The sequence below is a fragment of the Synchiropus splendidus genome, chromosome 2 (genome assembly GCF_027744825.2).
Source record: "Synchiropus splendidus isolate RoL2022-P1 chromosome 2, RoL_Sspl_1.0, whole genome shotgun sequence".
In the NCBI taxonomy this organism is placed as follows: domain Eukaryota; kingdom Metazoa; phylum Chordata; class Actinopteri; order Syngnathiformes; family Callionymidae; genus Synchiropus; species Synchiropus splendidus.
In genome coordinates this window covers 15,763,576-15,781,592 of record NC_071335.1, presented here as the reverse complement: position 1 = coordinate 15,781,592, position 18,017 = coordinate 15,763,576, and the positions used below count along the sequence as shown (strand labels likewise).

The window sequence follows — 18,017 nt, the reverse complement described above, 5'->3', positions numbered from 1 at the left end:
TCTCGAACCGCCGTCTGGAACGGATTGTGGTCGAGAACCGAGGTACCACTGTATAATAGAATAGAATAGAAATAGAAGAGAGACATTAAAGACATAGAGTATACATTAAAGATGTACCTAAGGTCACGATAGACATAAATCAGCCACAAACTGCAAACTTAAACAAGTAGATACCGTCAACTATTTATTATAAATTATTATATTGAAATAATAATGTAAGGATGATGTCGCCAAGGAAGCAGTCATCTCAATCAGCATAATAACCGTGTATTCAAAGTTGAACCACTTAAACAGAGCGAAGGTCTTTACATCACCCACCGTTTCAGTCATGGTCCAAACTTTTACATTACTTGAATCCTAAATTAACATTCAAATTACCCAACGACTACACCTTTCTATTATTTTACCTGCATTAAAACACTTATATTTACACAAGAATTCACTACCCGCAGTCCTTTGCGACACAATTCACCCAGGTCGCCACAGTAATAATTATTATTATCAGTAAAAATAGCTAGAAAATATAATTTTTAAACGCAACAGCCGAGCTCTTTTTAAGCTCCACCCACTCCGTTGAAATGCGATGGACATGACACTTGACCAGTAGGAGTGTGGGAAGTCAATGTGGGCGGGGAGTGGGGTGGGTGTCGCCTCACCGGATGATGACAGAACTTTTGTCACTTAAATGTTTCCACTTATGTCTGCTGCCTAACGAAAGTGTGTCATTGATACCCAGCGTAGACCCTGTACTAAAGCGAGTGGCTACAAACTTGGACAGAGCAAGCGTTTTCCATACACTGGCAGAGCTGTGGGGTGTGTTTTTCCAAGCCGACTGGACAGTAGGACACCGCTCGGAGGAGCAGCCGGAGTGCCGCTATGGGGAACCGGGGGATGGAAGACCTCATTCCCCTTATTAACAAACTCCAGGACGCCTTCAGCTCCATCGGCCAGAGCTGCAACTTGGACCTGCCCCAGATAGCGGTTGTCGGCGGGCAGAGTGCGGGGAAGAGCTCCGTGCTGGAGAACTTCGTGGGAAGGTTGTAGCCTTTATATATACGCTCGTCGCTCCGTGTGACATGCCCCACAAGTTTGTGTGAGAAGTAACGTTTCCATATGCCGCTTGGGTTTGGACCGGAACCAGGTTTCGGCGTAAAAGTCGCCAGCTAAGCAGCCGCGCTTCCAAGTTATTCGCCAACAACAGTTACGGATTCGACGCACGGAGCAGCTGTGACAGGAGCAATTTAGTTCTAAAGCGCAGTGTTTTGGGGAAAAGTATCCCGGAGTTGCGTTGTCAGCACAAAGTGGAGGCAGCTCTGACTCCCACGTTCGAGTGTTCTGTCAAATATTTACAAAGGCTGACATTTCCTTGTTGCCCAGCTTATAAATGCGTTGTTTACAAGCCTCTCGTCTCGTAGGTCAAGACAAAGGTTCTTTCTTCAAGGTGAGGTTCAAGGTTCTATGTGGCCATTGTGAGGGAACGTAGTAGCGACCTGAGGAGAATGGCAGGAGTCTGAGCTTCACAATGGCAACTTGTGAGGCTGCAGAAAGAGCTTGAAGGAATTTGAATGAGCACTTGTTGATCCTCATTCATGGCAAAGTAACCTTTCGAAAACGTGCCACTTCCAAACTCTGGACACGCAATCCGCTTTTCATTCATCTTCATCTTTGACTCAAGAGTGTTTCTGTCGACGTCCTCACATCGATGGAGTCTGCAAGTTTCCTTTTTTGCTGCCTTTTGTCTCCTAGTTCCATGCAGTGGCTGGAGGAGACAGTGGGGCCATTCATATGTTTGTGCCAGGGTCATCAGTGATGTCACCAGCTGCACTGTCATGTGTGGATGACACACTGGGTACCAGAGACCCACCAAGACTCCCGTCTTGGCTCTTTGCATGTCTGATAATCGTCTCACTGTTCACAAAAGCAGCTCAGATTTGCGTGAGTGATTTGGTCCCCACAGGGGTGAATCAATCTGCGCCGCTGGTCACGTCTTTTTTAAGGTGAACCTGAGCGTCTGTCTGATGTGTGGAGTTTAAACGTTCAAAACGTCATTTTCAAACAATCCAACATAGTTTAATGGATTACATAGTATTTCACAAACACAGAATGTATCTGTTGCTTTCTTATGTCTCAGGGGATGTAGAGCAGGAAGAGGATGAGATTCATTGTTGTGTAACTTCCTGAATGCTCTGTCAGCAGTGGATAACTGGCAGTGGGCTCGTGTGTCTGCGGGCGTGTTGTTCTGTGAACTTATGCCGAGTTTTTTGCTGCACTTTCCGCCAGCAGACGTGTTATAAACTCACCCACAGATGTCTGGTCACTGACCTGGAACTGATCACAGCCATTGACCGGTTCATGTGGATCACACAGTGACTCAGATGGACGTGTTTGTTTCTGTGGACCCTGTTAATAATGAATACGGCTGGAAGGCGATGGCTCATATCAATAATGCAAACACTCCTTGTTGCTTCGCCTTTTTATCTCAGGGTTCATTCATGGATGTGTGAGCTGGTGATAACCACCTTTTTTGAGTTTGTTTGTAACCTTTACATCATATTACTCAGCATTGTTCAATCGTTGCACTTTTTTCTTTCATTGATCATTGATCTTTCTTTTCTTTTTTTTATCTGGTCTAAGTATTTGCGGTGGGGCAGATTCAGATTGAATGAAAGCGAACACGCAACTTCCTTCATCATTTGCACTCTTTCCGTTCGTGTAGATTCCAAATAACTTCAGTCCTTAGTGGTGAGTCACATGTTTCCACAGAAGGCTTTCAACACATGTACTGAGTTCTACGAGGATGAGTGTGATTCTGGAAGGTGTCCCGTTGTCAGACAAAGCGGGGCGCTGTCCTTTTGTTGTATAAAATGGGGAGTTGTTTTCCGTGGTTCATGTTTGATATTGTTCCTGTGAGTCAAACTCTCAATTGCCATGTGACGACGTCAGATTGTGAATGATAAAATCACGTTACCGATTTGCATAATTCATGCCTGCTGGTGAATCAAACTTCACTATCCTCCATGATGAGTACAAGAAACGCTGGGTGATTTAAGTCGTTTTTGGTATTGTTTGCTCGCTCTCTCCCGTCAGTGGCGTTGTGGGTGTGTCACATGCAGCAGGACCGTATTCCTATGTTTCTCAATAATTTTCTGTTGCGCCCCCCCAGGAAGAAGTGAACGTTTTGCACCCCACAACTCTCTGCGGCTTCTGTGAATAGTACTGTAGTACTGTCTATAAAATTATTTTCAGCACACCTCTGCATAACATTGTTGTCCTTGTTAGCACTAAATAAAAGAAAAAAGAAATTAGTATAGATCAACTTTCAATAGAGAATAACTTTATTAACATTGTTTTTGCATCCATTTGCCATGTGTGGATGTGCAATTACACTTTATTCCAGTACGGGAAAAAAGTATGTTCCCATTTTTCCCTGTGGTCACATGACTGCCGTGTTCGGACCCCTTCTGCACGCCCAAGTGAGTCGTACCAAATAATGGTATAGGAAATGCTGAAATTAAAGTACCAACTTGGACCACACGAAATAATGGAAACACCTTAAAGCTAAAAAAAAAAGCTGTAAGGTGTTTCCATTATTATTACTTATTAAAGGCTGTTATGAACTAGTGAATTATGAATTAAATAACAAAAATTCTGTTTTGACTATTTTCTGTTGAACAAGTCTGGGTTATAGACCTGTCAATAAATAGCAGTAATGACCCTGCAACTTCCAAATATTGGCCCCTGGACCACCCTGCAATAGAGCTACAGGTAGATTCATCTTAAAGAAGCTTTACTGATGCCTGAAATTACTGTTCTGTCTTGGCAGGAAATGGTGGCAAAGAGGTTTTTATTTCTAAATTCTGTGGCGTGATTAACCATCACGCATGTTAAACCTTCCTTCTGTCTCTTTCAGGGACTTCTTGCCCAGAGGCTCCGGTATCGTCACTCGCCGTCCCCTCATTCTGCAGCTGGTTAACAGCAAAGCTGGTCAGTTAAGCGTAACTACTAGCTGATGACCAACATGTTCAAACAAGGTTTCACTGATCTGCCCTTCCATTTCAGAGTATGCAGAGTTTCTACACTGCAAGGGTCGTAAGTTTGTGGACTTTGATGAAGTTCGCCTTGAGATTGAAGCGGAGACTGACCGACTCACAGGCTCCAACAAGGGCATCTCTCCGATTCCTATTAATCTCAGAGTTTACTCCCCAAATGGTGACGTGAATACACACAGAAGCAGTGACCTCCGCTTCCCATAGTTTCTAACGTGCGTACGTACCCCCTGCCCCCCTCTGTTTCTGACCTTTCAGTGTTGAACCTGACCCTGATTGACCTGCCAGGGATGACCAAAGTGGCCGTGGGAGACCAGCCGGTGGACATAGAGCACCAGATCAGAGACATGCTGCTGCAGTTCATCACCAAAGAGAGCTGTCTCATTCTGGCGGTCACTCCGGCCAACACTGACCTGGCTAACTCAGACGCTCTCAAGATTGCCAAGGAGGTGGACCCTGAGGGTCAGTGGTGTGTTGTTGTGATCTCAGGTTCTAGTTTTACGGATTGAACCTCTGTTCCACTGACCACTGATTTGTTTGACTAACAGTGGATCACATTTCTTCCCTTTATTCATCTTGTTGTTTGTGCTATTGAAGACATGTGTTTACAACCACTGTTTTGCTTCCTAAAAGTCCTTGTATTTATGATATTCAAAACCATGTTTCCGTAGGTCTGCGAACTATTGGTGTCATCACCAAGCTGGACTTGATGGACGAAGGCACAGATGCACGAGAAATCCTGGAGAACAAACTGTTGCCCCTCAGAAGAGGTGAGGTCATGAACACAGGTCCTTTTTAATGTGAACACTCATTCATACTGATGTGGGGCTGAGCGCTCTCTATATATATATCATTTATATTGTCATGGTGGGACTTTAATGACTTAATTCTGTTTAATAAATTACACCATTATTATGATTAATTAATTACAAAATAATGATAATAATTTAATTTAATTGACAGTTACTCTCCAGACAACAGGGAACCTCTGTAAGTGCAGGAGTTCCTGGTCCACTGATCACACTGATGCACAAGACACGTGGCTAACAACAACAACAACAAACATGGAGGAATCCCTGAACAAAAGCAAACATAATATATATAAAAATGAAAAACATTCATGATATTAACATCACAAAAACGACATCAAATCTTCGCCGGCTCCTCCTACAATGTACAGCTGAGGGAGCTGCGAGCGTCACCCGCCCTTCAATGTGCAGCTAAGACCAGCCAACCACAAATCTCCTTACAAGTTTGCCGTTGGTTGACAGCTGAAGTCAGCCAATGACAGCCACCAGGACCTGCTCTTATACAGAGCAGAGAGTATGAACATGAGTGCGGAGCGTACTGTTGGTGCGGACTCTGCACGTTCTGACTTCCTGTCGAGTACTCCGCGTGTTCCTTTACATATTCTTACAAATGGCAACTTAGTTTCAAGCGCAATATGTTTAATCAATCAAAGAGATTCATACAGAGCTCTGGGTCAGCATTTACGTCTAGGCTCGTTCGCAGGGGTAGATCTTGTAGAGTGACCATGATGTTCATAGCTTGTCTTCCTTTATGCAATGTGTGTTGGTTGCTTTGTCACAGTTCCAGGACAACCAGGTCTGCGTTGGTCAGCACTTCTTTGTAGGCAGAACGACCATTGCATTTCATGGAAAGCGGGTTGACTTTGCCCATCTTGTTAGGCGAAACACTTCTTTTTGGGGAACCGTCCTTTATAAGTGTGGTTCATCTCCTCGTCTGTGCTGCTGCATCGCCTCGCCCATGATGTCAAGACGTAGTTTGAGTTTCATCTGTGAGTTTTCTGAGGTTTCAAACATCGGCATGGTGCATCCTGTTACTCAACGGTTGCTACAGCATGTGTCTGATAACGTTTCCTCCTTTGGAGTTCACTTAGTCTGGTCAGCATTTTGCATCTATCTGATATGGTTTGGCTGATACCGTGCATATTCAATGTATTGCATTTTCCTTATATTCCCATACGGTGAAGCTCCATTACCTGAAACACTTCCACACAAAGCAGCCACATATTGCATAATAAACAACATAAATTAATAAAAGCCAGAAAAGTATGGACATTAGACAAATAAATGCATATTTACAATAAACAAATATTATTGCAAAATATTCTTGATACTTGAAAAATATAATAACATTCATAATGAAAAGTGAAAAAAGATGTAGTATTTATAAAATCCATTAAGGCCCAGAGGAATCTACTGTGCTTATTGACCTGATGACCCACTTTGCCAGGTTACATCGGTGTGGTGAACCGTAGTCAAAAGGACATAGACGGGAAAAAGGACATCCGAGCTGCTTTGGCTGCAGAGAGAAAGTTCTTCCTGTCACATCCTGCGTACAGACACATCGCAGAGCGCCTGGGCACTCCACATCTGCAGAAGTCTCTGAACCAGGTTTGAATCGCGCAGTCGCAAAAAAAGTACATTCTACTGTCATACAAATTCCATACGTTTGTAGCAACTGACCAACCACATCCGCGACACCTTGCCGGGGCTGCGCAGCAAACTGCAGAGCCAGCTGCTGTCCTTGGAGAAGGAAGTGGAGGAATTCAAAAACTTCCGTCCCGATGACCCGACACGGAAAACCAAGGCCTTGCTTCAGTCAGTGTCAACATGGATGCTGAAACCTGTTAGGACCAGAACTAAATGATGCTTCCTCCTGCAGGATGGTGCAGCAGTTTGGGGTGGACTTTGAGAAGTGCATCGAGGGTTCTGGGGACCAGGTGGACACGTCCAACCTCTCTGGGGGAGCAAAGATTAACCGGATCTTTCATGAGCGATTTCCCTTCGAGCTGGTGAAGGTAATGAGCGATGTCTGCCCAGCCAAACTGTTGAGCAATGAGTGGAAGATCAATATTTCGGTTATTTTCAGTTTTTGCAAATACATTGTAAACTATTAAATCAATGTGATTCGAAAAGGGTTTGGAACAGAAGTAAAGAAAATGATTGTATTTAAGGTTTTCAAATGTCCTACCTAACCTCTCTCAGAGTAAATCCAACACCAGTTTCTGAATTGAACTGATCTTAATAAATCAGATTTGTGGCTTAAAAAAACACCCAGATCACATGATGAGCACTGTCTCCATTAGCATTAAGACTTTATTTTTGTAAGAGTTTGTTCTCAAAGTACCGAGACAGCAGCTTGTTGTTGTGTTTCAGATGGAGTTTGATGAGAAGGAGCTGCGGAAAGAGATCAGTTACGCCATCAAGAACATCCATGGAGTCAGGCAAGTTGTGCAAACATATTGGTCATTGTGTCTTCACGTCTGTCTGTCTGTGCTTGCTCACACGTTTGAAAATATTCCCAGTCGTCTCCTGTGTCATAACTTACTGTATGAATACTTGAGGTGGATCTTGACCAAAAGAATTACCGTAATAAGCCGCTGCTTTCGTCTCGGCGGTCTGAACCTTGCGGTTTATGCAACAACGCGGCTAATATATGGATTTTTACAGGCTAAAGAGCGTCATGCTCATACTATTGAGCCGATAAAATGACAGGCGTTTTATTGACTTTAAAGCGCTCAAAATGCAGCTAATATTCCAGTGCACGCTATGCTCTCCTTCATCATGGATTTTGTGGTTATGACATTACATTTTTTAATGTGGTAAACCTGGAATAGGTGGACTGAAAAATCTTCTCTGTGAGAGGAAGTTGTTACCTGAGTTATTTGCATCAATCTTTTTTGTTCCTGTGATAAATAAGTAAGTGCTTTTAAGTCCGAGCCATATAGAATACATGAAAGCCACATTCGCCCGTCTCTGTGTGTCTTTCTGTTCCTATGTCTGCATGCAGTTTCACCTTAAATGTCCATGGCAGCCCCTCACTTGCCCACTCGCCTCTGTAGCTGTCTGACCCCTGCTTGTTGTCCAACCCTGTGTGTGCGTCCACATGTGTCGTCTGTATGCCTCACAGGACGGGCCTGTTCACTCCAGACTTGGCGTTTGAGGCTATAGTGAAAAAACAGATCATTAAGCTGAAAGAGCCTTGTCTGAAATGCATCGACATGGTCATCCAGGAGCTCATCAACACAGTCAGACAGTGCACCGAGAAGGTATCCCTGCAGGGCGTCTGGCACCACCACACACTGCCGCTCACCATTCAGTCGCTTGAGTCTTGCTTTGTTTATTCACCAAGTATGGATGTGGGCTGATGAGACCTGAAAAACCTGGCAGCACTGTGCGGACGTGGATGCTGTGTCAGCAGCAAAGTGCGAAACCGATGCAGGATCAGTGGGACTAGTGGTGGAAGTTTAGACCCAAATTGCACACATTTTATATGTATACACACTACTAAACCAAAGCGCATCATCTACTATTGTGTGTATCATGTGCAACCATAGTGCTAGAAAACATTTGAGCGCCTAAGTATTGCTCCATGTTCCCGCGTGTTCAGAGCATAAAGAGGTACAACAAAGCAGTCCGCACTCCACTTCATCATCAGCGTGTTGATCTTCAGCGCTTCCACTGCTGGTCTCTGCAGTAGAGCCTAGTGAGTTTAACCTGCATTTGCAACTATGAGTAACGCTTGTTTTCACTTTTCTCTCACTCTCCATCCTTCCTGAAACTTCCTATCCAACCTGGGCTTTTCCACTTCCATCACCCAACCTGTCCCTCACCTGCACACAACACCCCACTCCCACGACGCCTCACCACAGGACGGGCCTGTTCACCCCCGACCTGGCCTTCGAAGCCATAGTGAAAAAGCAGGTCATAAAGCTGAAAGACCCATGTCTCAAATGCGTAGACCTGGTCGTCACCGAGCTCGTGGCCCTGATCAGGAAGTGCACGGAGAAGGTAAACGGGAAGAGCCGAGATGTGGCCAGGATCATTTAGAACGGAAGAAGACGTCAGAAATGGAAAAGAGATTGCAAGGAGATTGTTCTCATTTCAACATGTCCCTCTCTCCTAATCGAATTTACACTTGCTAATGAAGTGCGTGACTCTGAACCCTGTACCTACTCCCAAAGCCCTTCCCCTCCTCCGAATAATGACATCCCCCATCCCTTCCCAGTCCACTCACCAGATCAGCACTGACACGCCATGAGTCATGTAAAAACAGCCCCACGTCCACTTTCATTGCTTCACCTCTGACACTCCCAGCACTCCTTCTCCTCTCCATCTTTTTTTTCTCCTTTATCAGCTTGGTGGACTACTTTTAAATCAGTTGGCTAAACATTCTAAACATCTATGCAACACTGCATTATGTAACACCGCAAATTACAGCCGAGGTGAGGTTGAATGTTGAGGGTTAGTGTGCTGAGTCAGCGCTTTGCCGGATTGAGTATTATAGTGCTACGTTTTGTTCAAACTGCCTTCTTCTACCTATCTCAGGGGCCTGATCTTTAGCTGTCACTGGATGCGGTGTGCGCAGTGGTCAGCCAGCAAACCTCTAGTGTCCAGTATATTCCCATTCTTTCCATCCCCCCTGACTCTTTAATAGTTAAAGCCAACGTTTACTAGGCATGACCTTCAAAGATTCTCCCTCAGTTGAGAAGGTTTTGCGCATCAACGCTGCCATCTGGCCGTCTCACTTTTGAGGTTGTCTATCGCAGTAAATTTCAGTACCCGTTTCAAGATGGCACACGCCCACCTTCCAGGAGAGTACAGAATGCAGCTCTAGATGAAAACAGAAGAAGATGAGTAGAGTAGCACCTGGCTCAAGGGGTGTTGTCGAACCTGTTAGCTCTGAATGCAATAATGCCAAATACTTTATTTAAATTGATTAAAATGTTTTTTATTTGTTAGTAAAAGTGATGTCCTTCAAGTTCAAGTGATGATGATCAAGTTTCTTGAAAAATTGTCTTGTGTTCATTTTTTACTGATTTATTTTTGCTTTTACGCAATGTTACATGCCAATATAAGTCACCTTAAATATTTACATTTAATTGTATTTTTCAAAAGTGTATCTCTTGCCTAGTTGATTATTATTTATTTTATTTATTGTATCTCTTCTATGATCGACTAGTGGACAAATTGTGTTGCATAATGCAGTGTTATCATCAAGCTGATAGGGAGCTTGTGGCGCATGCTTGAGTGATGAGCACTCTCACCTGATGTTTGTCCTCCCAGCACTGACTGTTTTAGATGTGGTTTGAAACGGAGGGTCCTGCAGTGTGTGTGTGTGTCTGCTTGTGTGTTACAGCTCCGATCCTACCCACGACTGAGGGAAGAGACTGAGAGGATCGTGACCACATTCATCAGAGAGAGAGACAGCAAGACCAAAGATCAGGTTTGTGTGTGAAGACAGAGATGAGTGGATGGATTCTCAGAGGTTTACACTGCTTTTGACAGGTGCTGCTGCTGATTGACATCGAACTCTCCTACATCAACACTAACCATGAGGACTTCATTGGGTTTGCTAAGTATGGAGAGATCTTTTTTAAAAACATGGGATTTAAAACCTGCATTTGGTCGACTCAAACTGAAGTGACTCTCTTACAGCGCGCAGCAAAGAACAAAGACGAAGAAGAGCGTGATGCCAAATCAGGTTAGTGACAGACATGAGAGATGGGCAGGTTTGTCGCTCCCTCTCCACCTAAAGTTGATTCAGAAAGAAGTTTGGAGTTAGTTGTTGAGCATTTTTCTACCAACCTACCTGTATGTTAATCCTTGTGATGCCATGTTATGCTTCATCTCAACCAATCCAGAATAGGATCCAAACACCCCTGGACTTTTTGAGGCTTTTGTCAGTGAACCACATCTTGGTGTGGGGTCTTGTTCAGTTACTTTCTTTTTTTCTTTCTTTCTTTCTTTCTTTCTTTCTTTCTTTCTTTCTTTCTTTCTTTCTTTCTCTACTTCATTCCCTCCCTCCTTCCATTCATTCATTCCCATCTTCTTTCCCTCTTTCTTTCTGTCCCATTCCTTTCCCTCCTGCCTTCCTTTCCTTCATTCATTCTTACATTGCTACTCTTTCTTCCTTTGTTTCTTTACTTCATTCCCTCCCTTCTTCCTTTTGTGCTTTATTTTCCTTGCTTCCCCTTTGTTCATTCACTCCTTTTTTCTTTCTTTCTTTATTCACTCCCTCATTCCATCCCTTTCTCCATCCCAGCTTTCCTTTTCAGTCCTACTTCCTTCTCATCTTCCGTTTGTTCATTCTTATTTTCTTTCTTGCTTTCTTATGTTCCTTCCTTCATCCCCTTCATTAGTTCTTTCTTTCCTCTGTGGCCATTTCTTTCCTTCCTTAATTCTTTTTTACATTATTCTCTGGTCTCCATCCCCCAGATTCTTCCTTCTCCTTCCTCCAACAGTCCTGTCTATCTCATTCAGTTACTTCTTCTTTGAGTCAAGTGTTGTGTGACTAGGCCCAAATGAGGAAAGTCTAGTCACTTCAGCTCCAGCACGTCCACTTCTGACCCTCTTGTCCATCAGTCTGGTGGAGAGATGGGCTCAAAGCTGGTGACTCAAACGGAACCTGTGTGGTTTGTGGGAGTTTCCTCTTCCAGCTGACTGGGAGTGTGTGGCTCCAGCAGTCTTCCTTGTTTGCTAGTTTATTTTTTTCCATGAGCTACTGTTTAATATGTTTGACAGGTGATCCGCAGAGGTTGGCTGACCATCAACATCAGCATCATGAAGGGGGGCTCCAAGGACTACTGGTTTGTCCTGACGGCAGAGTCTCTTTCCTGGTACAAAGACGAAGAGGTGAGAGAGTACTGTAGTATTAGAGTATAGAGTTAAAGTCACTACCAGAGGACAGGGTCTCACCTCAGAGTGTCTGCTTTCATGATGCCTAGTCACCTTTGTGAATCTTCTGATGTGAGGATAGGTGGCGGCCTCTTTTTGTCATTGGTCATCTGATCGAAGTGCTTTGAAAGTGCTGCCTTTTCAAGCTAGCTACTGTATACTGTCTTGGGTTCAGTAGTCAAGGTGGTTTGTTAATGCCTTTCTTCAGATCAAGTTTCACTCATCAAAGTGTGTGTGTTTGCTCAGGAGAAGGAGAAGAAATACATGCTGCCCCTGGACAACCTGAAGCTGAGAGACATTGAAAAGGGCTTCATGTCGAGCAAACATGTCTTTGCCATCTTCAACACCGAGCAGAGGTGAGTCTCCCTCCTACTCGCCGTGTTGGGCCTTGGACTGCAAACATCTAACAGCGCATTTTGTGCCAGAAACGTCTACAAAGATCTGCGTCAGATCGAGCTGGCGTGTGACAGTCAGGAGGACGTGGACAGCTGGAAGGCTTCCTTCCTGCGAGCTGGTGTTTACCCAGAGAAGGATCAGGTAGGTTTTCATGAGGACTGTTCGTGCTCAGGTGTTTGATCTGTCACTCATAAATATTGAGCAGAAACTGCTGGCATAATAGGTTTGTGGTAAAGGACGAAAGGCGGGAGAACAGGTGGAACAGGTTATAATGTGGAGGAGGCAGATGACAATGTCTGAATGAAGATGAAACATGTTCATAAAGTGGTCTCCTTCAGGTGGAGAACGATGAGGCCATGGTGCCCAGTGACACCGTGTCCATGGACCCTCAGCTGGAGCGGCAGGTGGAAACCATCCGGAACCTCGTGGACTCCTACATCAGCATCGTCAATAAGTCCATCAGAGATCTCATGCCCAAGACCATCATGCACCTGATGATAAACAACGTATGACTCCGTGTTCTTGTTCAGCATTTTTCTTCTGTTCATTCTTTCTTTCTTTTAGTCTCATCTCTTCCTCCAGGTTCTTTCTTTCCTTCCGTCCGTCCCCCGTTCTGACTTTCTTTCTTGCGCCTGTAGCGTAACATCTTTTACATCTGAACCTGTTTGTTTTGTTCCTGAGCTGTAATACACCAATCATCCAGCAGGTGGACAACTTTTGTAAGAGATCATGCCAGCTGTCTGTAAATGCTGAACCCAGCTTTATTCTGGTCTGTTTTTCTTTTTTTCAGTTGGAACAACTAACTGACTTCAAACATCGTAGTATGAATGTGTGAACTGTTTGTAAAGCATTGCCTTTCTGCAGGCGAAAGACTTCATCCACTCTGAGCTGCTGACTTACCTGTACTCAGCTGGCGACCAGGGCAGCCTGATGGAGGAGTCAGCTGAGCAGGCCCAGAGGAGAGACGAGATGCTGAGGATGTACCACGCCCTGAAGGAGGCTCTTGTTATCATCGGTGACATCACCACCACCACCGTTTCCACTCCAGTCCCTCCACCGGTGGACGACACCTGGCTCAGAGAGCAGAGGTACCACACACTTCAGACTAGAGACCTGCTGACAACATCACCTTTATTTGGCGTAAAATGAGCCCATATTTCTTTACATTTGTATCTGTACACCGCTGTGTGAAAGCACTATCACACTATAAAGGATGGATTTAAAGCAAAAAAATAAGATCATCTTTGAAGCAAAAAAATGTTCATAACTTCATAACTGATGTAAATATTTAAAATTAGTACCTCGGTTCTCGACCACAGTCTGTTCCAGACGGCGGTTCGAGAAGTGATTTGTTCAAAATCTGAATCGATTTTTCCCATTACAATGAATGGAAAAAGAAATCATGCGTTCCAGGCCTTAAAATAGACTTTTCTAGGAGTGAATGTAGAGTGTCTGCTGCAGGTGCGCTGTTCCTCTATGTGTGTGGCCGCTGCATGTGGGAGGGGTTGCCGAGTGAGTGACGTCTCTCCAGAAGTGAAGAGGTGCCCGGTGCGTGTCCAGCTCTGAATGTGCGCTTCTGTGCAGTTTGGCTGTGACAAAGTCATAAACCAAGTCACGCTCTGTCCCAGACTCGCCTCATCCCTGTCCCAGCTCCAGCCCACAACAGGACATCAAACCCTGGAGTGTGCGCTCCAGCCTCGGAGGTGTCGAGAGTGACACTCTACCACGGTCCAGTGTGGAGACAGGAAAGGTTTTACACCTCAATATGAAGAAAAAACAGTCAGTAAATAGCTAACGGGACACGTCTACATACAGAGGCTGCGTTATACACAATAACAGAGCGCGACGTGGGTCAGCTGATCGGTCCGTATATGTTTTTTTTGGCATTTTTTGGGGGCGTTCGAGTTCTGGATTTTCGTTCCAAACCCGAAGCAAAAAAATCTCGAATTTTTTGTTGGAACTCCGATTTGTTCCAAGTCCGGGGCGTTCGAAAACCAAGGTACCACTGTACATTGAAAACCAACATTTCTGTCTTTCTGTTTCAGTGTCCCTCCAGCAACAGCGCCCCCTCCATCTCGACCCCCAGCAGTGCGGGGTCCTGCTCCCGGCCCTTCACCGCCCCTCAACCCGTCCCCGGCCTTCGGAGCCCCACCGGTGCCATCCCGACCAGGCCCCCCTGGTGCTTACGCAGGAGATCCCAACGCTCCACTCGTGCCCTCCAGACCAGCACGTGTGCCCCCTGCCCTCCCCCCAGGCATCCCACGGTAAAGACACACACTTCCTTTGACGTATCTCTCTTATAGCGGTTTGGATTTAGCGGAGAAGCAATTCTGTCTGTCGGTGGTTTGGGACTTTCTGACCATGTTTCTGCCCTGCATGTCCCCTCATCCCCTTCCTCTTCTCCTCCTCCATGTCTCCTCTCTTTGCTCACAGCAGAAGACCCCCGGCCGCCCCTAACCGGCCCACCATCATCCGCCCCTCAGAGCCCTCCCTGCTTGACTAGAAGCACCCAGCGTCTGCTTCTCCATTCCAGTTTTTACCAACCACATCCGTCCAAAACTATGATTTTCTACAACTAAGTGCTGTTTTATTAAAAAGGGATACGTTTGATCTGTTAATGATTTGAACTATAAAATATTTTGATTCAATGGGTCCTCAGCAGATGTTTAACATTTTTGTGAAGATATTTTTACTGGATAACATATCACACACAAAGCACCTCAGTGAGAAGCTGCACTTTTCTTAGTTTTTTTAAAATCTGCATCATGTTTTCTTCCAATGTGCATTTTATTACAAGGTCCTCTCAAGGTCAGGGCACATTCAAGGTCAGGACCAATAGATTAGAAAAGCAGTTACAAAGTCATACTTCCTGTTATTCTCAGTTTCTGACGAAACTCGCTGGCCTTATTCACCCGGATCTCATGGAAGCCATTAAGGATCAAAAACAAAGAAAAGGAATAAAATGTTGAGAAACAATGTGGTTTTTTATTTGCTTTGCAGAATTATCAGCTTCATCCCAAATATTTTTATTCTCTGATTCAAGTATGAGAGACAAGCATTCATTTACACAATTCACCCATGGAGCAGGGCAGTTGCTCAGGGCTCCGTCCTGAGAGACGGCTGACCCCCGTCCATATCAGGAGCAGAACAATGGCGCCACTATAGACACTACACGTCTGGAATCTCCTGCTGGCTGTAAGCAAGAGACAGCTTGTGTCAACTCTTGTTGTGTCTCTGGTGAGTTGATCAAATCTGAGGTCAACCATGTGCCAGGAGAGGTTCACAATTGGGCCCCGCAAGTACTACTGTGCCGCTAACAAGTCACACTACCGGTAGATATTTGTACTTCAGCTCTGCTTTCAAACACTGTGGAAAGTCATTTGGTTATTAATTTGATATGGGTGATATCAAACTTGTTTTAGCTCGACGAGTACTACATTTTTGAGTACTAGTACTCCGTTTTGGTTTACAAATGCGCAAGTACACCAGTACTACCAGTAGAGTTCACGAGTTCAATGTTGAGTTACTAGTACATGTTGAAAATAATCACTAGATCATTTTAAAGCTTTGCTAGAAAGACTAGTAACACTGGCAGTAGACTTGTATCACATAGTGTAGTATAGTCTCATACCAAAAAAATTCACTGGTTAAACTATTTACATTTACCAGTAGTTCCGGTACAACAGAAAATGTTAACTAGCAGCACCAGTGGACAATTTTTGGTTCACTAGAACTACTAGTAAAATTTAAACCTGCACTAGTAGTACTACTAGTGCAAATCGAGGGGCAGGTATTATAGTGAAATTCCACTCTCTGATAGGTTCAAATATTTTCAAATTTTCCCTGCCATTTATTAGCATACATACATGGTTACTAGTGGCACAAGTTCAGGTTTTTGAGTTCACTAGTAGCACTAGTTGACCATTATGTCTTGTGCTACTAGTGAACATTTTTTTCAGCTCTTCTTGTAGTACATGTGACACGTGTACTTGCCCACTAGTCAACCAAAACGGAGTACTAAAACTCAAAATGTAGTACTTGCAGAGCCAAAGTAAGATTGATGTTGAATTTATAACCATAAAACACAGCTCAGGCCTGCTTTCTGTCATTTTGGGTGAGAGGCAGGACACTCTCCCGGGGATGGGCTTTAACATAGACGGGGCTTTTATTCTTGCAGCACTTACTGCGGCGACGCCGAAACCACTTGGTTTGTGCTTTTGTAAGCAAATGTGTTTCCCTTTTCCAATTATGATGAAAGTTGGACATTAAAATTACAGAACAGAAATTATGGCTCGTTTCACAATAAACTGTGGTTTGATGAACATAAATAATACATTCTTTATTTAAAAGCTGTTTTTTCATATTGTTCAACAAAGATTAACCCGCTGTAATAGCAACACAACCTATATATACCTGTATCTATAGTAGGGGTGGGATTCGGTTAAAACATGAATCTAAATAATTCGAGAATTTGTGATGAATCTCAATTAATCACAGTTTAATGGTAAAAGAAAATTTGCCACAAGAAGCCACACTTTTCACTTTCAATGAATTTGGTATATGACTGAATCAAATGATGGAGCCATACATACATTGAAACAACCAAATATTGTTTATTTTGCATCAGTTTGACAATAGCACAATAAATCAGGATGGTGGCTACATTCAAGTTTTTATATCACCTTATTTAAACTAAGACTCTTTTAATGTCTTGAAAATCTTTGTATAAGAATTTGAATGTTATAAGAATTTCAAGTACATTCAGAGTAGTGGAAACCCTGGCCATTGTGTAGTGAAAAACATCCCTGAACAAAAGCAAACAGATGCTTTTGTCTGCTTTTGTTCAGGGATTCCTCCATGTTTGTTGTTATATATGGTGTGTGTGTTATTTATTTCACTCATTACTGAAGTCTGTTCTAAAACATCCTCTTCTCTCAGGAGACCTCCACATATGCCGCCTCGGAGCAACCAGCGGTGACGTCACTGGGTGGCGTCCACGCCTGCTGCAAATCTCACTGCAAATGAAGATTTGTTTTCAGTGGCTACGATAAAGAAAGAAGGATGACTTCAATCACAACTTGAAGTAGCTTTGTCTTTCTGCATCAATACCGGAATAAATCTTTTAAACGGAAGGCGTACAACGTTGAATTTCTTTTTCGGCGGTTACCTGAAGTTTGCTTGTCAGTTGCTCTGAAAGATATTCACCTTGTTTCTGTCCATTTTCCCAAATCCTTTCAACTCAAGTGAGTGCTGTCAACTGAGTGTAAGATCTTCGTTTGTTGCTGAATCGGTCACCAGCTTTCCATCATATTGAATAATTCAATCCATCAATCTTTGAAATGTCGGAGCGAAACTGGAACAGAGGGCAGTGAGAGCACAGCCTGAGGTCGGAAGCTTGAGTGATGCTTCAGGTCGAAGCCAACACGTCAGACCAAACGTGTATTGGCAGTGAGAATAGTGCTTATATCGGCAGTTTCACCAACCTTCTGGAGTGATGTAGCACTTACCACTATTGTCCTGTCTTCCTCTTTTTTCCAACCACTGAATGTACTGCCGTCAATCCTTTCCTTGTTTTAGCGATCGGTGAGCAACACTTATTATTGTCAAATATTTTTCACATATCTGAAGCAAACATCATTGTAGTGAAAAAAGAATCAACCATGACAGGAGTCGAATCAGTGACGCAAACTGTGCGTACTCTATTGGACGTACTGACAAGAGCTTTAGACCGATAAAGACTGACTCAGCATCACATTTAACAGTCAATAAAAGTGCATCACAAACATCGATGAGCAGGAAGTGCCACCGACCACCAGTAACCAGCAACAAACACCAAAACAGAATCAAACCTTGGTTTAAAAAATGCATTTAT

General features: G+C 43.9%; 1 protein-coding gene across 4 annotated transcripts; it reads left to right on the top strand.

The window, feature by feature from the left end:
• Positions 1-662: 662 nt before the first annotated feature.
• LOC128753672 (dynamin-2-like) lies at positions 663-15,280 on the top strand. Of its 4 annotated transcripts, none has more exons than XM_053855594.1 (20): positions 663-1,037; positions 3,911-3,984; positions 4,060-4,209; positions 4,305-4,508; positions 4,718-4,816; positions 6,303-6,463; positions 6,528-6,670; positions 6,735-6,870; positions 7,229-7,296; positions 8,725-8,863; positions 10,212-10,298; positions 10,361-10,431; positions 10,511-10,556; positions 11,597-11,707; positions 11,996-12,105; positions 12,175-12,286; positions 12,484-12,651; positions 13,010-13,233; positions 14,191-14,409; positions 14,579-15,280. In XM_053855594.1, exons 1-20 carry the CDS (start codon positions 877-879, stop codon positions 14,646-14,648), a joined length of 2,553 nt encoding a protein of 850 aa, XP_053711569.1. In that variant the 5' UTR covers positions 663-876; the 3' UTR covers positions 14,649-15,280. The 4 variants fall into 4 exon arrangements, with proteins under 4 accessions (XP_053711569.1, XP_053711571.1, XP_053711570.1 ...); XM_053855596.1 differs by having other exon boundaries at positions 14,582-15,279; XM_053855595.1 differs by lacking the exon at positions 8,725-8,863 and adding an exon at positions 7,983-8,121 and having other exon boundaries at positions 14,582-15,279.
• Positions 15,281-18,017: the final 2,737 nt, after the last annotated feature.

What these genes read in the sequence shown, in the direction of transcription:
- LOC128753672 (XM_053855594.1), top strand. Translation starts at nt 877, where the DNA reads ATGGGGAACCGGGGGATGGAAGACCTCATTCCCCTTATTAACAAACTC. An exon ending in TCAGGAAGTGCACGGAGAAG is followed by an intron (nt 8,864 to 10,211) that starts GTAAACGGGAAG and finishes TGTGTGTTACAG; the next exon opens with CTCCGATCCTACCCACGACT. An exon ending in ACAGCAAGACCAAAGATCAG is followed by an intron (nt 10,299 to 10,360) that starts GTTTGTGTGTGA and finishes TGCTTTTGACAG; the next exon opens with GTGCTGCTGCTGATTGACAT.